Here is a 23528-nt window from a genome sequence, read left to right as displayed (position 1 = left end):
CCCTTTGGGGTGCGTTAGTATGCATCGTGGTACACTGCAGAGCTATAGCGCGTCTTTAGTGAAAACAGCCGTGTCAGATGGGGTTGTATGGATTGATTCTGAACGTGACAGAGAATGAAAAGTGAATATAAAAAAAAGCTAACCTTTACAAGGATCATAAATTACTCTAGCTGTTACAGACTGAAATCAAATGTATGCTTTTATTCTAAAATAGTAAGACTAAGAGCAGTTTACTTCTCAAAACGGAGTGGTGCAGGATCGAACTCGCGACCTTCTGATTCCCAGGCGGGGACTGATTCTATTGAACCACGGAGGAAATTACAACAAACGGCTGTCAATGTCGCATGTTAAGGCGGCTTTTTGTTTCTGCAGTTATATTTTTGAATAAAAGCACAATTGTTGTGTTATATTTGTACCTTTTGTGAAAATGTTTCTTTGATATTTGGACTTCAGGCTTCATACATTATATAGTTTATGCCTACATTTTGTCATCTACTACTAGAATATAAAAAACGTTTCTGTTTTAACAATGTGTTGACACAGATTACTGTAGAAAAGGAACAGACATGAAATGCTGCGTTCCAAATAACAATCTATTATTTCCACTCTAAAACTTTTCTTCACTCCCAGATACTCAATCAAGGCATGAGGTGGGAGACGTTTGTGCACATTCTAAATTGGTGGGGGGATGGAATAGCCGGCTGCTCCTAGCTTCTCTTTATCAGCACATTTAGAGAACAAAGGACACTGGCGGAGAGGTGTGAAGGGATTTAAGAAACAATTTAAGGTGGGACGGAATTACGAGTTTTTTCGTAGGCTCTGGTAATTCTAGTGTTAAGAAACTCTGCTGTAAAGGGTTTAAACATGGCAGAGAGGCACGTTATGAGGTGATGCGTTTTGGGTTCTTTTCTTTGATCTGATTTGAATAGTCAGAGAGTTGTTCCTCTAGTGAGCCACTTTGGTGTCATCTGTGGGGGTTGCATTGATTGCAACTCATTTATACACTCAGTTATATCCTGGTGCAGTGCTGCACTTTGTTTAAAACAGAAGTTTGGTATGGCGTCTGCACCAGTCAACAGCTGATTTAAGCGTAGTTTTTCAGGATATTCGATTTCCTTTGTGTGTTTTCAAGATTTCTCCACTGGAAAATCTTTTGTCAGCTTTGAAGATTATGACAGTGACAAAATCATTTGTCACATTCCAAAGAGATGTAAGGGTCCTCTCCACTGTGGATTCTTTTGTGGCGTTGAAGAAGGCTTCTTCTGGAAAATCCTTTGCCACAGTGCAAACAGCAATATGGCTTCTCTCCTGTGTGAATTCTTTTGTGGCTCAGAAGATGACTCCTGCTACTGAATTTTTTGCCACACTCTGTACAGCAATACGGCTTCTCTCCTGTGTGAATTCTTTTGTGGCTCAGAAGCTGACTACTGACACGGAATTGTTTGCCGCAAACTGTACAGCAGTATGGCTTCTCCCCAGTGTGGATCCTTTGGTGGATCTGAAGAACGCTTCTCCTTGAAAACTCTTTGCCACATTCCAAACAGCAATATGGTTTTTCTCCGGTGTGAATTGTTTGGTGGCTATGAAGATTACTCCTTTGTAAAAACTGCTTGCCACACTCAGAGCAGCAATATGGCTTCTCTTCTGTGTGGATTGTTTTGTGTCTTGTAAGAGTGCTCTTTTGTGAAAATCGTTTGCCACATTCCAAACAACAGTACGGCTTCTCTCCAGTGTGAATTCTTTTGTGGGTCTGAAGAAGGCTTGTTCTTGAAAACTCTTTGCCACATTCCATACAGCAATATGGTTTCTCTCCAGTGTGGATTCTTTCATGGATCTGAAGAAGGCTTCTTCTTGAAAACTCTTTACCACAGTCCAAACAGCAATACGGCTTCTCTCCTGTGTGAATTCTTTGGTGGTTCAGAAGCTGACTACTGACACGGAATTGTTTGCCACACTCTGTACAGCAATACGGCTTCTCTCCTGTGTGGATTCTTTTGTGGATCTGAAGAACGCTTCTTCTTGAAAACTCTTTGCCACATTCCAAACAGGAAAATGGCTTCTCTCCGGTGTGAATTCTAAGGTGTCTCTGTAGATCACTCCTACGACAAAACTGTTTGTCACATTCAGAACAACAGTGAGGTTTGTTTCCTGTATGAAAATTAAAAGGAAGAATGAAAGCTTATTTTCATCTTACTGATTAAATAAATACTGATTAAAATTATGAACAACTTTATAGAAGCATAAGCAATCATAAAATTTAACTTGCAAGTTGAAAGACACCCAACTTAATTATTCTTCCTGTACTACAACAACTTACCACATGAACACAATGACTAAAGCCAAGAGGTTGAAGTAAGTAAACTAAACGGGTTACATCTGAGAAAACCAACTGACAAGAGTGATGTCAACATTTTTTTTAAATTACATTACAGAACTGCCTCACCATTTTGTCATCATAGTCTTAAAATATTAATCAAAAGTATATGTTGTTCTAATTTTATGGAATTAATTGTGATAAAAAGCGATAATCTTCATTTAACACTTTATTGAAGAGAGTTTCTTTGGTAAACTAGGATGCTGTGCAGAACAGTGGAGGGAGCGCTGGCGTTCCTCTCAGTTAACAACACTTTTTGTTAAAATTTGCATTGAATATTGTATTCCTTTCACATTCTCTTACTGTATGTATAGTTCACGGATATAACGGATTACTTTTTGTATTGAATTTGGATTCATTTTTCTAGACTTTACCTCAACAGAGTTTGCAGCCTCAGGAACAACTGACTTGAATCTGTTTTGTGGTCCACAACAAGAAACTTTCTTTTGACTGCCTGCTCCTGCCTGATGTCCGATTTGTGAACTTTTTTCCTTGCACCATGGAGATCTAGGAATGGAGAATGTTCCATTCACTTAACCTCCTTAGCATTATTTTTTATTCCCAAAAAAAAAAAAAAATTAAAAAGCATTGCATTTTTTTGGCATGAAAAATTACTATTTTATTAAATCTCAAAAGTAGAATAGTGATACAAATAATAATAGTAATCTTCTTAAATAATACGCTACCATGGCGGTTTGTCTGTCCAGTATTTTAAATTACCTGTAACTCACAAACCGTTTGACTTATTGACCTGAAATTTGATACACATATACAGTCAACTCATTGTTTATCGCGGTTAATCCATTCCAGACTCTGCCGCGATAAATGAATTTGCGCGAAGTAGGATTCTTTATTTATAAATCGAATGTTTTCGCAGTTAGAGTATAGAAACCTTCTAAATACATTTTCTAACATTATTAGAGCCCTCTAGACATGAAATAACACCCTTTAGTCAAAAGTTTAAACTGTGCTCCATGACAAGACAGAGATGACAGTTCCGTCTCACAATTAAAAGAATGCAAACATATCTTCCTCTTCAAAGGAGTGCGTGTCAGGAGCAGAGAATGTCAGAGAGAGAGAGAAAAGCAAACAATCAAAAATCAATAGGATTGTTTGGACTTTTAAGTATGCAAGGCACCGCCGGACAAAGCAGCTACAAGGAAGGCAGCAATGTGAAGGTAGTCTTTCAGCATTTTTTAGAGTAGCGTCCGTATCCTCTAGGCCAGTGTGCGAACAGCCCCTCTGTCAGGAGCAGAGAATGTCAGAGAGAGAGAGAAAGAGAGAGAGAGAGAGAGAGAGAGACAGACAAGCAAACAATCAAAAATCAATACGTGCTGTTTGGGCTTTCAAGAATGTGAAGCACCGCATGGGAAGCATATCTTATATCATGGAGGAGTTTTATTTATCATGTAATACATGCTCTGATTGGGTAGCTTCTCAGCCGTCTTGCAATAGCGTCCCTTGTATGAAATCAACTGGGCAAAGCAACTGAGGAAGCATGTACCATAAATCAAAAGACCCATTGTCCGCAGAAATCCATGAACCAGCAAAAAATCCGTGATATATACAAACCGGATTCCAAAAAAGTTGGGACACTAAACAAATTGTGAATAAAAACTGAATGCAATGATGTGGAGATGGCAAATGTCAATATTTTATTTGTAATAGAACGTAGATGACAGATCAAATGTTTAATCCGAGTAAATGTATCATTTTAAAGGAAAAATATGTTGATTCAAAATTTCACGGTGTCAACAAATCCCAAAAAAGTTGGGACAAGTAGCAATAAGAGGCTGGAAAAAGTAAATTTGAGCATAACGAAGAGCTGGAAGACCAATAAACACTAATTAGGTCAATTGGCAACATGATTGGGTATAAAAAGAGCTTCTCAGAGTGGCAGTGTCTCTCAGAAGCCAAGATGGGTAGAGGATCACCAATTCCCACAATGTTGCACAGAAAGATAGATGAGCAATATCAGAAAGGTGTTACCCAGCGAAAAATTGCAAAGACTTTGCATCTATCATCATCAACTGTGCATAACATCATCCGAAGATTCAGAGAATCTGGAACAATCTCTGTGCATAAGGGTCAAGGCCGTAAAACCATACTGGATGCCCGTGATCTCCGGTCCCTTAAACGACACTGCACCACAAACAGGAATGCTACTGTAAAGGAAATCACAGAATGGGCTCAGGAATACTTCCAGAAACCATTGTCAGTGAACACAATCCACCGTGTCATCCACCGTTGCTAGCTGAAACTCTACAGTGCAAAGAAGAAGCCATTTCTAAGCAAGATCCACAAGCTCAGGCGTTGTCACTGGGCCAGGGATCATTTAAAATGGAGTGTGACAAAATGGAAGACTGTTCTGTGGTCAGACGAGTCACGATTCAAAGTTCTTTTTGGAAATCTGGGACGCCATGTCATCCGGACCAAAGAGGACAAGGACAACCCAAGTTGTTATCAACGCTCAGTTCAGAAGCCTGCATCTCTGATGGTATGGGGTTGCATGAGTGCGTGTGGCATGGGCAGCTTGCATGTCTGGAAAGGCACCATCAATGCAGAAAAATATATTCAGGTTCTAGAACAACATATGCTCCCATCCAGACGTCATCTCTTTCAGGGAAGACCCTGCATTTTTCAACAAGATAATGCCAGACCACATTCTGCATCAATCATAACATCATGGCTGCGTAGGAGAAGGATCCGGGTACTCAAATGGCCAGTCTGCAGTCCAGATCTTTCACCTATAGAGAACATTTGGCGCATCATAAAGAGGAAGGTGCGACAAAGAAGGCCCAAGACGATTGAACAGTTAGAGGCCCGTATTAGACAAGAATGGGAGAGCATTCCTATTTCTAAACTTGAGAAACTGGTCTCCTCGGTCCCCAGACGTCTGTTGAGTGTTGTAAGAAGAAGGGGAGATGCCACACAGTGGTGAAAATGGCCTTGTCCCAACTTTTTTGGGATTTGTTGACACCATAAAATTCTGAATCAACATATTTTTCCCTTAAAATGATACATTTTCTCAGTTTAAACTTTTGTTCCGTGATTTATGTTCTATTCTTAATAAAATAAAATATTAGAAGTTGGCACCTCCACATCATTGCATTCAGTTTTTATTCACGATTTGTATAGTGTCCCAACTTTTTTGGAATCCGGTTTGTATTTAGATATGCTTACATATAAAATCCGCGATAGAGTGAAGCCACGAAAGTCGAAGCGCAATATAGCGAGGGATCACTGTACTACGTGATGTCTACTATTTACTTTCGGGGTGATGATTGACCTCCAAGGTTATTCCTCTTTTTATTTTATTTTATTGTAGAATGAACTCTCGCAGCATTCTCATCCCTACCACCTTTTGCAGCCACTTCCTCTATCTATCGATCACATGGCTGACGTGTGCTTTATGCTGACGTGTGCTTTGCAAACGCTAGACTCTGTTGGTTTGTACTGTGGTGTGAGATTTAAATAAAAAAATACATTTTGCTCTTAAAAACTTGGGTTTTGGTTGCCGCTAAGGAACCATGTGGGAATTTTTAAAGCTTTTTTCTGCTTTTTTTTCACCCGCACAAGAGCAAAAGTAGCTGGGTGTTTGGAAGTGCGCTTGGAAAAGTTATTTGTACTTGTACCTGTTCTTGTTATCTGTATTTGAATTAGCATCGAGGCGGCAGGGTAGAAAGCAGCAGTAACCGATATTGGCATTTGTAAATAAATAACCGCGTCGTAACAGCGATTCCTTAGTTTAAAGGAAAAGAAAAAGGCCGGCTGACTTCAAAGCAGTAAAAGGTGGAAACTCAGTAGCGCAGGTAAGCGGCCAGCGTTAAGACGTCGATCAGGCACAAGGAGCAGTAGGAGCAAATAAGGTAGTAAAGTTTTATTTATTTTAGATTAAACAGTCCTTAGCGGTCCAGAGGTAGAACAGTTAAGTGGGCGACAGCGTATTGGTTCATTAATACGGGGAATACAAACAGTGCGAGTGAAGAGCTTATAAGTAAGAAGAGCGCAAAGTTAGGAGAAGAGACAGAGAAAAGTAAAGTTAACCTCATGGAAAGGCAAATAGCAGGCAGCTGAGAGGGAGAACAGTACAGGAGCTTAAGGGGAAAAGGTGTAAAATATCTGTAGCAGATCTTAGTGTTACCATTTAAGTTAAGGAGCAGCTGAAAGAAGAAGAAATTTAATTTTAAGTTAAGGCAGCTTAGTAATCCCAAATCAAATTTTAATAATGAGGCCAGTGCAATGCAAGTCCTGTTGGATGTTGGACTTTTTAGATGATGGTTTGGAAGAGCCAGTTGTCTATGAGGGCTACATCTGCAAGAGATGCCAGCTGATCCAGCACCTCGAGCTCAGGGTCGCTGAACTGGAGGAGGAGTTGGCTGACCTGCGTTGTAATAGAGAATTGGCGGACTTGGCCCAGGTGTCCTTTAGAGATAGTGTGCACCCCCAAGGTGGCGCGGGAGGAGATTCCAGACCAGACAGGTAGGAATAGGTGGGTCACGGTCACAAGGCGTAAGGTAAAGGGTGCACACTGTCCGGGGGCATCAACCCCAGAATTAGAAGTGTCTAATCGTTATCATGTCCTGGCGGAGCTGGACGGTGACTCTGATAATTCTGAGGTGGTAGGCAGGGTTGAGGAGCCCCAACGGGCCACCTCAAAACCAGTTCCCAAAAAGAGAGAGGTAGTGATAGTTGGGGACTCAATCATTAGGGGATTGAAGGCAGGTGTGCTCCAGAGAGAGAGAGTCTCACATGATGTGTTGCCTTCTGGGAGCAAAGGTAGGAGACCTCCCTGGAAGGGTGGATAGGCTCTTGGCCAGAGCGGGTGGATCCAGTTGTCATTGTCCACGTTGGAACAAATGACATACATAAGGGTAGTCTGTCAGTTCTGCGATCCAAATTCAAAGAGTTAGGTACCAAGCTGAGGAGCAGAACTGACAAGGTAGTCTTCTCCGAAGTTCTGCCTGTGCCACGCCAGTCCAGGTAAGATTGAGGAGATTAGAAGGCTTAACGCGTGGCTCAAATCTTGGTGCAGGGTAGAAGGGTATAGGTTTATGGGGCATTGGGACTCCTTTTGGAACAGATGGGACCTGTTCGCCGTGACGGGTTACATCTGAACGGAGGGGCACCAATGTATTGGGGAGGCGTATGTGTAGGCTAGTCGAGGATTGTTTAAACTAGGGAATGGGGGCAGGCCAGATTTAGATCTATACATGGAAGAACAAACAATGGTGTAGAAATAAAAATGCATAGTAATGTAAATTTTAAGCAAACACGTAAAGTAGAAGGATTAACACATTAAAAATAGCTTGCCTTAATGCTAGAAGTATCAAAAATAAGGTAAGTGAGTTGGAGTTGTATGTAGCAGAGCATAATTATGATATTATAGCAATAACGGAAACCTGGCTAAATAACAAAGATGGGGATGAGTGTAACATAGAGGGATACACATTTTTAGGAAGGATAGACAGAACAGAAAAGGAGGTGGGGTTGCTGTTTATGCCAAACAGGAATTAAATGTAAGTCATCTTCAGTTGGATGATGAGCCCCATCTTAGTGAGGACATGTGGCTTCACCTGGAAAATATTAGGGAAAAGGTCTCATTTTAGGAGTGTGTTATAGACCACCCAATTCAGACAGTAATTTCAACACACATCTTTTAGTAATATCAAAAGGCAAGTTTACAGGGGATATTATAGTCATGGGGACTTTAATTATCCAAATATTAACTGGGATAACCTTACAGATGGAGGAGCACAAGAGCAGGAGTTTTAGAAGTAATCAGCGACTGTTTTTAACACAGCATGTTAAAGCACCAACAAGGGGTGAAGCCTGTCTGGATTTAGTATTCTGTAATAATCAGGATAGAATTGAGGGTGTAGAGGTGATTGAACCACTAGGGTCAAGTGACCATAATGTAATACAATTCTCAGTATTTTGTAAGAGTACAGATGCAAAGACTAAAATTGTTAAGTTGAACTTTAGTAGGGCTAATTTTGAGCAGATGCACAAAGTCTAAGTAGGATAGACTGGGATAAGCTTTTAAATGTGGAGACAGTCGAGGAGCAGTGGAACAGGTTTAAAATGTTTTACATGTAATGCAGGACAGATACATACCTAAATTTGGAAGTAATAGGAAACTAAAAAACTCCACGAGTGGATTAATAAAGATTTAAAAAGAAGTTGCAAAGGAAAAAACTGCTGTATAAGGCATATAAGACTAATGACTGCAAAGAGAACCGTGAGCGCGTATGAGAAAATGAGGGCAACCATTAAGAAGGATATCAGAGAGGCTAAAAGACAGTTGGAGAGGAATATAGCAGATAAGGCGAAAGAAGACCCCAAGAGATTCTTTCAGTATTTTAGTAGTAAAAGAACAGTTAAGGAGGAGGTCAAGTTCATCAGGAATAGTAAAGGGGAATTAAAAGATACAGACAATGAAATAGCAGATGCCCTAAACTTACATTTTTCTGAGGTGTTTACAAGTGAACAAGTGGATAACCTGCCAGAGGTAAACAACTACTAAGGAGGTACTGAGGGATTTGGAAATTGTAGAGGGAGAAGTGCTGCTCAGATTAAATAAGATGAAATCAAACAAATCACCAGGCCCAGATAATATTTATCCTTGTGTTCTTAAGGAGGCTAGTGAGTACAGATATAAACCCTTGACACATATTTTTAGGAAGTGACTGCGCACTGGAGAGATTCCAAAGGACTGGAAAATGGCAAATATCATCCCATTATATAAAAAGGGTGACAGGGCAGATCCAAACAACTATAGGCCAGAAAGCTTAACATGCATCACATTTAACAACATTTAGATTTTCACGCAAAACCATTTCTAGGGTTTACAAAGAATGGTGTGAAAAGGGAAAAACATCCAGTATGCGGCAGTCCTGTGGCCGAAAATGCCTAGTTGATGCTAGAGGTCAGAGGAGAATGGGCCGACTGATTCAAGCTGATAGAAGAGCAACTTTGACTGAAATAACCACTCGTTACAACCGAGGTATGCAGCAAAGCATTTGTGAAGCCACAACACGCAAAACCTTGAGGCGGATGGGCTACAACAGCAGAAGACCCCACCGGGTACCACTCATCTCACTACAAACAGGAAAAAGAGGCTACAATTTGCACAAGCTCACGAAAATTGAACAGTTGAAGACTGGAAAAATGTTGCCTGGTCTGATGAGTCTCGATTTCTGTTGAGACATTCAAATGGTAGAGTCAGAATTTGGCATAAACAGAATGAGAACATGGAGCCATCATGCCTTTTTACCACTGTGCAGGCTGGTGGTGGTGGTGTAATGGTGTGGAGGATGTTTTCTTGGCACACTTTAGGCCCCTTAGTGCCAATTGGGCATCGTTTAAATGCCACAGGCTACCTGAGCATTGTTTCTGACCATGTCCATCCCTTCATGACCACCATGGACCCATCCTCTGATGGCTACTTCCAGCAGGATAATGCACCATGTCACAAAGCTCGAATCATTTCAAATTGGTTTCTTGAACATGACAATGAGTTCACTGTACTAAAATGGCCCCCTCAGTCACCAGATCTCAACCCAATAGAGCATCTTTGGGATGTGGTGGAATGGGAGCTTCGTTCCCTGGATGTGCATCCCACAAATCTCCATCAACTGCAAGATGCTATCCTATCAATATGGGCCAACATTTGTAAAGAATGCTTTCAGCACCTTGTTGAATCAATGCCACGTAGAATTAAGGCAGTTCTGAAGGCGAAAGGGGGTCAAACAGCGTATTAGTATGGTGGTCCTAATAATCCTTTAGGTGAGTGTATGTATTTTATATATATATATATATATATATATATATATATATATATATATATACACATACACACACACACACATGGGACTACACTGTTATGAGAAATTAATGCAGAAATTCATGGAATTTCAAAGACTTCTCCAACTTTTCCTTACAATTCTACTTTTGTGTAACACTTTTTACTGAGGACAGGCTTGGAGTGTTTGAACAAATTTACAGCTACAATGTGAGAGCAGCAAGATGCCAAACCTTACAACATTAACATAGATGAACTCTCAAAGGACATTAAATACACAATGTAACAACACACCTTTAACTGCATTTCAGTGTTTCTCATAAAAGACCTCCCTTTCAGGCCCATAATCCCCCAACCCTAAAACTAACTCTTACTTTTATGTTTCACTTACTTTTTTTAGCCTGATTTGTAGGTGGCCGCTGATCTTTCTGAATTCTAACGGATGAAGGGTCTTCAGTCCTCTTTGTGTCAGGCTGTGATGATTCAGACTTCACAAGGACAGAAGGCTCTGATGATGCACAGGGTCTGCTGTGAGGTGAGACTAACCCGGTCTCTGCTCCATCTTCACCCCCACACTGATGGTCCTCTTCCTTGACATTCTGCACACTTTTACAAATGTTTGTCTCAATGCTGACAGACGTCTCTTCAGCCTCTTCTTTAATGCTCCCTAACCCTGTCTCACAGTCCTCCTCCTCCTCCTGCTTAATGCAGAGACTCTCTTGTTGAGGGTGGATGGACTCCCACTCACACTCCTCCTTCTTAATACTTACAGCCATTTTTTCTCTGGTATTTATGGCAGCTTTTCACGTCTCCTTTTTTACATTCATCTGTAATCTGAAGAGCAGCTTTTTCTATCTCTCTGTGAAAAAAGAAAAAGGATTTAATTCTATTAAAAGTGCAACATTCAGATTTAATGATATTTGCATTTCATTTCACAGCACCCACTCAGTTAAGGTTTACATCAAGATAGGCATTTTAAAATATATTAACAGCAACAGTAACTCTCTGCATATCAATTCTTCAGATGGCAAATAAATTTGGAGTGAATGTCCTAACAAAGTGGAGACCACCACCCCACACAGTTGGGGGTCAGCAGTGTTCTCTTCTTTTCCTCTTCATCTTTTCCCACTTGTATGTGATGCTGAGGTGTTTAATCAGCCTTCTCCAAGCAGCTTAGTCCTGCCCCAAAGTCAGACCCTTTTCCTTCTGATCTTATCTTACTTCATTCATCCACTTCCATTTTGTCCTCCCTCTCTCTTCCCATGTATTTCCATTCCCATCACTCTTTTGCACACATATTTATTGTCTCTCCTCATCACATGCCCATACCACTTCATCCTTTTTTTTCCTGTACATTAGTAGATTTCTCTCCCATTTTTGTTGCACACCTGATGGTCTAATTTCTTATTCTGTCCTTTATTGCAACTCCACACATCCATCTTAACATTGTCAATTCTGCCACAACTCACTTCTTCTTCTGAGCTCCCTTTACTGCCCACCATGTCTCAGCTCTATACCTTATTGCTGATCTTACCTCTGCCTTAAGTTTAACCTTCACCTTCTTCTTCAATCACACAACACTCCTGCTACTTTCTTCCATGTGCTCCATCCACACTGAACCCTAGGACTTATCTCTGTATCTAATTCTACACCTTGGGCTACCACTCATCCTAGACATTTAAACATATCCCATCTTTTCAACTGCTCTCCTTGCAGGCAAACATCTGAATCCTGAGTTAAACCTCCATATCTTGTATTTTCTTCCACCCTCTATCTTCCAAAGCTCTTCTTCATTCTTCTGATCTCCTCTTTTCTGGTTTTATACAACACAATGTTAGTACTGGGCGGCATGACCAAAATTCTATATCACGGTATTTTTCTAAATTATCCCGGTTTCACGGTATTCGATGGTATTTTTTCCCCCATGCGTGAGTGGATGTTAACCACATTTTCCACCACAATTACTGCAGTAGACTGGCTAAGAATAACATATGAGAATTGTACATTGTACAAAAAAACAATTTAATGTGCACACAAGTATTAATGCAGGTTTGCATGGCCCCATAAAGTGATAGTTTTCAAGGGGGTGGCACTAATGGAGAAGGAATCACATAGCATGACAGTTGCAATCAAAATACAGAACCTTTTTATTGAACAAATTTTGCAAACAACTTAAATTAAAATTTTGACAACATATATTCAACCATCCAAAGAGGAATTTAGACTTCATAAAATATCCAGAGGTGCTTGTCAAAAGTTAAAAGTTTTCCTTAGAAAAGGAACAAATAGTAAATATTATGTGTAAACCAACTACACTTTCTGTTAATGTTAACAATCTCTGTCCACTGACACGTTAAAGTGAAGTTTTAAACAACTGTACCATCATTAAACTGCATAATATTTAAACTAAAAAAATAATAACAATACTATAAATAATAAATAATACTATTACTTCAAGCCCAGGTGCATTACCCAGTATTCACCAAATTAAAATAAAATAAAACAAGTGCAACTTGGTGATGACATCTTTACCAACTGAACCATCTTTTAGGCAAACTGCATTAATATGGACCTTGCTTCAAGCTAAGCTATATAGATAAATAATAAACCTGCAATTTGCATTTATAATGCTATTCGTGGTATAGTCCAATGGAAGTGTATTAGAGCCACAGTGAAGAAAAAAAGAAAAAAAAAACAAAACTATATATCGAGATTAAGGTCAACATTTCCACTTTATTTTCGCCGTTTATTTTATAATTAAAGAAGAATGTCATAAACTATAATTCATCCTAAAATCAATGTTTCATTTACTAGATTTTCTCAAACCCCGTCATAAGTTAATGTAGCACATTAAATGCTTTGTGTTGTGTTCCCCGAGCCAGTTGTTAATCACTGAGCGCTTCTTAAACTGACTTCCTCTACACTAAGAGGAGGCGCTGGCAGCGATCGCCGCACAGAATCCATTCACTTCATGATATTCCTTCTCTCTGAAAATTTAGAATGCTAAGATAAATACTTGATATCATTTTCATGATGAAATGCATTAAAGCAGGTATTAAACATACATGCTGGTGTGGTGGTAGTGCTGCTCCCTCGCAGTAAGGGGTCCCCAGGTGTACGTTCAGTGTAGAGAACTTTATGGCGGGTGTTACGAGGCTCCAAAAAACTGGATGTATGAATGGGTATCGCACAGGTTTAACTTAAATATTGTGTAAATGTTGGGTTTGTGATCTGGTGGTCGGAGACACGAACACAGAATTCAATTGATGTTCTTCTACGGCAGGAGTGTTGTCTCTGTCTGACGTACCAAACCTCCAGTTGCTATCCTTTCTTTTTCTTTCTCCACATAACCAATCACCACACGATAAACGTCTTTCTGAAATTAAAACTAGTTATGAACTTAGACTACAGAGTGTTCAGAACTAAAACAAAATCTTTGTTATGCATATTTAATTATGCCATCCATTCAGGGTTGCGCCCATTCCAGCAAGCATTGTCTGCGAGGCAGGAGCAAATCCTGAACGAGATGCCAGCACATCGTGGGGTGAATAAGAGCGCACACACATACCCCAGGGTTAATACAGCAGAACAAAACCCCACATCCTACATGACTTTGAAAGGAAACTGAAGCACACCAAGTAAACCCACCAGAAAAAAACATGCAAATTCAAGGCAGGGAACACCCGGGACCCCCTTGCTGAGAGGCAGCAGTGAAACCTCCATGCCACCGTGCCCCCACATCATTAACACATGCTTTAATGCATTTCATCATGAAAATGATATCAATTATTTATCTTAGCATTCTAAATGTTTTAGGAGCAGGAATATCATGAAGTGAATGGATTCTGTGCGGCAATCACTGTCAGTGCCTCCTCTTAGCGCAAGAGGAAGTCAGTTTAAGAAGCGCGTAGCGATTCCTTGGGGAACACTTAACACAAAGCATTTCATGTGCTACATAACTTATGATGGAGTTTGAGAAAATCTAGTAGATTAATTAAATATTCATTTTAAGATGAACTTTAGATTATGATGTACTACTTAAATGACAAATTACGAGAGTAAAGTCAAAAAGGTTGACTCTAATCTCGACATAAACGACGAGAATGACGGGGTTTGAGAAAATCTAGTAGATTAAATATTCATTTTACGATGAAGTTTAGTTTACGATGTTCGACTTTAATGACCAATTTCGAGGATAAAGTCAAAATGTCGACGTTAATCTCTACATAAATGGCGAGAATCAAATAGAATTGTCGAGAATAAAGTCAACATGTCGTCGCACTATTACACAGTACCCAGGTACACTACACTGAATTGAAAAAAATGAAACAAGTACAACTTGGCTTGCAGTATTATCCAGTAGTATAGAAACAGTATTCACATTTGAACATAATGGTCCATCTCCGACCTTTTAAAACCAAAGCATCTCCAGACAACAGACTTGACTCCTTTTTTCAGCAAAAGGTCTGCGTCATCATGTTCAACTTTATCGCCTGCTACAGCTTCAGTTTCTGAATGTTCTCTGTCCATTTTCACCGTTCAGTACCGCCACTTACGTATGTACTCCGTTAGATGTGTGTTTAGCGGTGTAGCAGTAGAAAAGGTCCCCCCTTTTAAACAGTTTCCCGCAGTGCCACGTTCTGAACGTTGTTTAGGCTATTTAAACCGGTGTTGAAAAATCCATATAATAACAAAAATAAAAAACGGTTTTTGGTATGAACTGGTATACCGCCCAGCATTACATAATGTCAACAGCAATAAACACACACTAGGTGGATTGATCTTTAATCCCGTGACTCAACACATCTATAATCAGGTCAAAGATTTAAGGACATCAAGAAGATCCCTGGTGCAGACCTCCCCTAAGTGGGGTCTTGCCTGTCTTCCCAACACAATTCTCTGACCCAAACAGTACGCGTGTATTTAATTCAAACAGTGAATACTGCTGACCTTAATGACGGAATCAACCCCATCAGCAGTATTCACTATTTGGATGAAACACAAACGTACTGTTTGGGTCCCAGAATTGTGTTGTTAGTTATATTGAGAAAGGTTTATACAAGGAGGGTCTCAGGATTGTGTTAAGAAACAAAACGCACGGCAAGATGGGGAGAATAAAAGAGGCACGTAAATCTGGTAGAACACGCAGCCTGCAACAGAAGATGACAAGAAGGTGAAATAATGGATTTGCTAGCTTCGATTTACATGTGTCTCTGATGATGCTTATCTTCAACTTTCTTGGTGCAGGTTGGACTAAAACCTTTGCATCGTGAGTGATAAAGAAAAAAAAAAAAAAGCATAAAAATGGAGCAACTCACCCGATTACCTTCTGAGCCAATCAACTGAAATGTGTAGTGGGAAGAAAGGGATTGAGAAAATCTGTTATTACAAAGTGGTTTGTTCTGATTAACTGTAACAGAGCTACAGTAGAAAAGAATCACACCCGTCAAAATATTCACATTTTGTTACTCGGCAGCCTGAAATGAAGACACACGCTAAATACATTTCTCCAGCTGTATTTACTCAATACAACTTATAACAGCTAAGTGAAAAGATTCAATAGCAACAGAATCACTGAGATGGTTAAAGAATCAGCCCCTCCTAATAAATCCTCGTAGACTCAATCAGGTGTAACTAATCTCCTTCTCCATCGCACACCAAGCTAATTGGCTCCCACCGGTGATCAGCTGTAATCATCCCGATTCGTTCAGCTATTCCTGTGGCATCCCAGTGCTTGGAAGTGCAACTGAAAGCCAACAATCAACTCTGGATGGTCAGGCACAGTCAGAAGATCTCAGGGATAAAGTTGTGCACAGGCACAAGTCAGGAGATGGATAGAAAAATAAAACATCTCAAAGGCTTTATCAATCCCTAGGAGTGCACAGTGAAGTTTATAATCAAGAAGTGGAAAGTGTTTGGTACCACTAGGACCCTCCTGGAGCAGGACAACCCTCTAAAATGGATGGAAGAACGAGGAGGACACTGGTCAGAGAAGCTAACAAGATGGCAACTTTGAAGCAATTACAGGACTTTATGGCAAAGTGTGGTCATTGTGTGTATCTGACAACAAACTCACAGATGCTCCACAAATGTGGCTTGTCTGGGAGGGTTGCAAGCAAAAAGCCACTCCTCAAAGAAAGGCCACATTAAATCAAAATTGAGCTCTGCTGAAACGTACCTTGAAGTTTCCGAGGGCAAACTAAAAAAAAGGTGTTAAGTTTAGATGAGACCCAAATGAAATGAACTCAAATGGTACAACTGGCGAAAAACCAATAGAGCTCGCCATCCAAAGAACACCAAATCTACAGTAAAGCATGTTTGGGGGGTTTGGAGGGTCGGTGCAGTACAGACTGGGCCTCTTGTGAAGGTAGAGGGGAAAAATGCTGTTAAATTCTTGAGGAAAACCTGTTTAAAGCTGTTAATGTGAAGAAGGTTCACCTTCTAACACGACAAAGACCCAAAGAACACAGCAAAGTCAGCCACACCGTGGATGAAGGAGGGAAAAGGGCAATGTCCTTGCATGGCCGAGACTTAAACCCTACTGAAGATCTGTGGCAGGACGTGAGGACTGCAGTCTAGTGGTCACCATCCAATCTGACTGAGCTTGAGCAGCTCTGTGACGATGAGTGGGCAAATATAAAATAAATATATAAGTCGAGATGTGCAAAGTTGGTAGAGAAGGAGACCAACAGACTCAATTCTGTAATTAAAGCGAAAAGGTGGTCCCGCAAAGTACTGACATGGGGGGGTTTGGGATCCTTTTACTATCCCAGAGCACTCTAAAACACTGCTGAAAACACATTACTTTAACATGGCCTTTTTATAACTTCACTTTGACTTAATCCTGATACTCTGTATGTTCAATTCTTCATAATAACTATTCACAGTGGCTCCAAAATCCATACTGACCCCTACTCTCTCTTCTGTTTCTTTTTCCGGTGGCCTGCGCCACCACCACCTACTCAAAGCATCATGATGCACCAACATTGATGGACTGAAAGCCAGAAGTCTACGTGACCATCATCATCAGGTACTTCCATGAAAACCCTAAATACAAAGAGGACTGTTTGACTTATGTTAGGTAGATTGCCCAGAGGGGACTGGACGGTCTCGTGGTCTGGAACCCCTGCAGATTTTATTTTTTTTCTCCAGCCTTTGGAGTTTTTTCTGTCCACCCTGGCCATCGGACCTTACTTATTCTATGTTAATTAATGTTGACTTATGTTTATCTTTTATTGTGTCTTCTATTTCTCTATTCATTTTGTAAAGCACTTTGAGCTACATTTTTTTGTATGAATATGTGCTATATAAATAAATGTTGATTGATTGATTGATTGATTGATCCCACTGAATCGGTTTTGTTTTTCTGAACTGTTGGTATTATATGTTCCACTTGGCTGTTATAAGATGCATTGACTAAATACAGCTGGAGAAATAATTATTTTGTGAGTATCGTCATTTCAGGCTAAAAAGCATCAAAATGTGAATGTTTTGAAGGGGGGTGGGATTCTTTTCTATACCCACTGTAAGTCGATCTTCTATGACATCCTTCAATGCACCGCCATTACAGGGGTGGACTCTATCAGTGTTTAATATTAATAATGTAATATGGCAAGCCACCCGATTTGTTTAATGTATTGATGTAACTTAAAATACATTAATTGAATTACCGTGACAACTTAGTGGATACAAAGTAGAGTTATCAATTGTTACTCAAGTATAAAATGTTTGAGAAAACATCCGACAGTGAGTGCTCAGACTGAAGAAGCCTCCATGTCACGGTCTTCAATTGATAAGAAGTCGTTCTCAGAAAATTCCAATTTCCCCAAATATGACGACTAACAACGCTTTTAAATACGTAGAGAAGAGTCCACTGAAGAGTTCTGCATAAAATAAAACAACAATAAACTAATCATTTAACAGAATCATTAGTGTGCATGTTTGTGTGAAGTACACAGGTAAGCTCAACAATGCTGTACGCTATCAGGTAACGATTTTGTAATTGAAATTACTATTGAAAACACTTTATGACTTCCTGTAACACGTAGCAAAATAAAATACAGAAACAGTGAAGAAACATAAGCTTTTTAGGGCGGCGTCTTGCTGCTTGATATTTAAAGCTGCTGAGGTGATCTTCTCTGCAAACACTGGACTGGTAGGCCTGCTATGCTACAACGTGATAATCACAGAGGGATGCGTTTTCCGTTTCTTCCTTGCAGTCGTGGTTGTTGTCGGCTGCCATTTCACTGGCTTTTAAACTACGGTGGCTCGTCACTTGCTGGTAACATTTGAAGTTTTATTTTGGTGCCACTTTGTTTCATACCTTTGGTATATGAGCATTAGTTTGGGTGTGAACTTCTGTTTACTGATTTCATTTGTAATTCACATCTCAAAGAATCTGAATGCTTTCTTTTGTCTGTTTATATTAAGTTACTTTTATTAACTGTGTGTAGTTGTATTCACCATGTGTACCTACACTAGCATAGCAAAGTGCCTGTTTCTGTAGACAGGCATACAGTGGTAAGTCCATCTATTTCAAATATGGCGCTTCTTATTGCCTTCCTTCATTGGACATTCACAACTAGCTGTGAACTGCAAACGACATTATGTGCCAGCATGGATGGACGCTAGACGCTTTGTCATTTTACATATCGTATATACTAGCTGTGCGAGAAGAGTTGTAATTTAAGTAACCAACATAGAAATGGCCGCTAACATTTGCTGTGTACCATCTATCAGAAGATATTTTGTAATGCAAGTTGTAATAAAATGCAATGCATTTGCCTCTCTTATGCGCAATTTGGTATGGGATTCGTGAAAACAGGCCTGACATTGATGTTCACCTAAAAGTGCCTGGTGGAGACCCACAAAGCCTGGCTGGACTCGGCCACAATATGGGACTCAGTGTTCACCTCACAACCACGGTCCAGGAGAAAGCAAACAGAAGAAAAAGACATCTATATAGACCAGGGGTGTCGGACTCCAGGCCTGGAGGGCCGCAGCGGTTTACAGGTTTTAATTCTAACCCTTTTCTTAATCAGTGACCTGCTTTCACTGCTAATTCACATTTTAATAGCCCTGTTAGAAGGATTCAGTCGTCTGAATTGATTCGTTTCCTCATTAAAATGGCAGCCAAACAGAAATGAGATGTGAAACGAGCCAACAGATGGCCAGCTAAACTGGGGCTTCAAACTCCAACCAGTTTCTTAATTAGAAGCCAATTCTTGCTGTTAATTAAATTCGTTATTTAATTCCACGGCTTGTTGCTGCTCTCGTTCTGCCACAGCTGACATTTCCAAAACTGTTGATTTTCTGTTTATCATAAGAACATCGTCAAAGTGTTTTGGTGAGTTGAGAGATCAACCTTACTGAGACCGTCACCTTTCTTTATTTTCAGATACTGTGTGATGTGGTGGCTTGTCTTTTGTCTCATTATTGTTTGGCTGCTAATCAAGGAAAAAGAAACAACTAAGGGGCCTGGATCAAGTTAATTAAGAGAAGTAATTAGCAGCCAAAATTGGTCACTAATTAAGAAGATGGTTAGAATGAAAACCTGCCGCCTTTGCGGCCCTCCAGGACTAGAGTTTGACACCCCTGATATAGAGAGATGGAAAAGAAAAAACACCACCATTGGACACACATGAGCACTGCAAACCATAAACAGGCCTAGATTCAGATTTATTCTGCTAGAGCGGTAAGGCTGTAACACTACCAAACATCTCCATTAACTTATCTAATACTTATTAGAAGGCATTACTAGATTGAACTTCAGCACTGAAATAAGATTGACATATGTTATATATTTAACATAAAACACACACTGCTTCATCTAAGTACAGTAAATGTATTGTCTATAGATTTCAGAATGATAGTCCGTGTATATTAATATAAGGAGAAACTGATGATGACCGTTAACCTTCGCCAGTTATTAACACTCAATTTATATTTTTATATTTATAACAACAGCATGGCAGCACTACAATTCCCTCTCACTCTGTTCATCTGTACTCGTTCTCAGCTCGTATCCACTTCGACTCTTCTCCAGTTTGTTCAGCTCGTTTCTCTCTTTTACTGATCAACAGTAAACCTTTTTCAACACTGGATTGGTCACCAACCCTTCTATCATCTTTAAATTGGGCGCCGCGAATTGAAAGAAGGCAGAAATCGAAGCGCCGTGTGTGTGGAGTGGCCGCCTTTTCCTGCTCGCCGATTTGGGAGGGACGCGACTGAAGGAATACACGGAAAGGAGGAGGAGACGACGATTTAAAGTAGAAATGCGATTTGTAAACGTGAAACGAGCCGGAGGAACAGACACCAATGAACAGTAAAGACACCTGGGGGAGCAGGGGGTTTCAAGTTCGGGATGTGTTGATGGACACGACCGCGCGGCTCGCCTCTGATTGCAGTAACTCTGAGCAAAACGAATGAAAACTCACACACCTACAAAGTGTCGCCCATAAACCGCGAGCACTTACCCTCTATCTGTCAGGGATGAGATATTTTCGAAAATCCTTCACAATCCCAGTTCACTTGCAAATATTTGATGACATCCTAAATCGTTTTGTGTACTGCCTGTCTGCAGCTAAACTCACAAGAAGAAACTGCTCACGTCTTCAAATTCCGTCGCTCCATGATGACGTAATTCAACTCGGCTTTAAAATATCGAGCATGCGCCGTGAAGCTTCAGCGGGATTCGCTCCGAGTATTGGGATCCACTTTCAGTCCAGTGTTCGCGCCCCCAGCTGGCCTCAACAACTCAAACTTTTCGTAGATGGTCTCCCATCCAGATTACATGCTTATCTGTTCTGTATGGAGGAATATTTCGGACAAAATGAAATAAATAAATAAATAAATGCGTAAATAAATAAAAGTACTGTGAAATGTGAGCATAAATAAATAAATGTGTCATGAAATGACAGCCTTAATAAATAAATATGTCATGAAATTAGAGCATAAATAAATAAATGTGTCACGAAATATGTTTTTCGTTGCTTATTTATTTATTTCATTTTGTCCGTAACATTCCTGCAAACCGTCATGAAATACGGCTTGAAATAAAACTGTCACTTTCACTCGTCAAAGTTGAGAGGGTGGGCTCTAACACGCCCTCTAGTTACTGATTGGTGAATCGATAGCACAAGAATTAATTAGAAAAATGCTTACTACTGCCGATGAAATGGATTCTGCCGAAGATATTACGTATTTCAAAGAGAGAATTGAAGATTTATCGGAAGAAATTACAATGTTGGCGGCCCTTTTAGACTCCGATATAGATGAAACTGTTTTTGAAATTATCGAAGAACAGGTGGAACAGACTCTACTACACTCCAGTTCAGGTGATGCAGTTCCCTGCTCTGGACGTCCATCCTTTGACATTCCAGCTGAGTCAATAGAACACCTTTTGTTATGCGGTTTAAAAGTACAACAGATTGCAGATCTGTATGATGTATCAGAGAAGACGATCACAAGACGAATGAGCCAGTTTGACATACGGTAAGCTGCACCGGCTCTATTAGTTTAGGTACTTTGACATGGAATGCCCAAAGCAGCTCCACCTAATATTTTGAACTGAACAACTTTACCACTGATCAGAGCTGTACAGTTGTTTGAAAAAGTAGCTGTGAATATGGAACTGACTTTCTACTCGTAAAACAAGGGTCCAATACTCAGTTCTAAAAGGGCCGCCAACATTGTAATTTCTTCCGATAAATCTTCAATTCTCTCTCTGAAATACGTAATATCTTCGGCAGAATCCATTTCATCGGCAGTAGTAAGCATTTTTCTAATTAATTCTTGTGCTATCGATTCACCAATCAGTAACTAGAGGGCGTGTTAGAGCCCACCCTCTCAACTTTGATGAGTGAAACTGACAGTTTTATTTCAAGCCGTATTTCACGACGGTTTGCAGGAATGTTACGGACAAAATGAAATAAATAAATAAGCAACGAAAAACATATTTCGTGACACATTTATTTATTTATGCTCTCATTTCATGACATATTTATTTATTAAGGCTGTCATTTCATGACACATTTATTTATTTATGCTCACATTTCACAGTACTTTTATTTATTTACGCATTTATTTATTTATTTCATTTTGTCCGAAATATTCCTCCATAGTTCTGAATTACTTGGGGCATGGCTGCTGGTAATGCTGTTGCAGTCCATCCATGATGTAGCTACAGGTGAGTAAGGCAGGATCAAGCACGGGTCAAACGCTTGCCTAAACAAATCTCTGTGCAAAAGTTCGTTTTGAAAGATTAAGTGAAAATTCAAAGCAAACAATACACACAAAAATAAAGAAAAAGGTTGTTACACACATAGAATAAAAGGCGAAAAAAATGTATCTTCTTTAAACATAGCTTTTCTTGTCAAACTTCAGTCGTTTTTATTTGTAAAGATGCTTTATTTATTAGAGCACGTTGCGTTACATAATATTGGGCATGTTAAAGCACAGTTCATAACCATGTGTCTTCCATGCCTTACTCTCGCAAGGCAGGTCACTAACTGAGACTAATAATCAATAGTCAGAGAGACAAGATATAGTTTGAATATACCAATTCAATTCAGTTTGTGAGGGTTATAAGAACCTCCCTTAGACAATGCACTAATATAACTTAAATAACTAGCAAATGGCACTTACACATGCTTTCGATGAACAACTTAACATAGAAAAGTTTATCATTATAGTGTGACAGAAATGCGCTGTGGGACATCATACTAACCAGGCAGCCCATCCATGAACCATACAGCACTAATAAACTGATTAAAACAAAACATATTCATGTAACGTCGGCACAGATGATAACACTGACTGCCTGCTACACATCTGCTTAATGTTTACTGCAAAGGTAACGTCAATAAACCAGCAATATATGAAGAAATTAAGGTTACATGACTGAAATTCCCACCTTCTTTTGTGTATGTAGCTGCATGTCAGGTTAGGGGGCATGCACTGGTACAGCGCATTGCCGCTCCCACCACACAATGAAACAGCTCAGGATCCCAGTTGGCAACCCCCAAAGAAGACACACAGTCCAGTCCCACCCTCTGGAAATGACCATCTATCTGCCACAGCCAGGTGGTACCTGGGCATCCCCTTGGTCTGGTCCAGCCGCTCAGGTATTCAACAATAAGGGTGTCACATGCCCATAGTGCTATAACTGATGCCTCTTCACAATGCAGGTATTGTGCCTCATTCGGGACTCCATAAGCAACCGTTCATTTAATACGAAGTCAGACTAGCAGTGCCCAAGGATTCTCCAAAATGGCACAGTAATGAAGGAGTCCAGTGTTCATCTCAGGTCACTGGATAACGTCCATGTCTCACAGTCATATTGCAAAACAG

At 40.0% G+C, this 23528-nt stretch overlaps 1 protein-coding gene across 1 annotated transcript in view; it reads right to left on the bottom strand.

Moving 5' to 3' along the window:
* Positions 1 to 23528, bottom strand: part of LOC120534680 (zinc finger protein 836-like) — a 156723-nt gene that overhangs the window by 33503 nt on the left and 99692 nt on the right. Inside the window, exons 5-6 of the mRNA XM_039762271.1 lie at positions 10570 to 10977; positions 1189 to 2148 (exon numbers count right to left, since the gene is read on the bottom strand). Coding sequence (XP_039618205.1) covers positions 1189 to 2148; positions 10570 to 10977 — 1368 coding nt within the window. The remainder of the gene's footprint in view (positions 1 to 1188; positions 2149 to 10569; positions 10978 to 23528) is intronic.

Source organism: Polypterus senegalus, chromosome 8 (assembly GCF_016835505.1).
Source record: "Polypterus senegalus isolate Bchr_013 chromosome 8, ASM1683550v1, whole genome shotgun sequence".
NCBI classification, from domain to species: Eukaryota; Metazoa; Chordata; class Cladistia; order Polypteriformes; family Polypteridae; genus Polypterus; species Polypterus senegalus.
The sequence above is the reverse complement of the archived record's forward strand: the minus strand, read 5'-3'. Positions and strand labels throughout refer to the sequence as shown.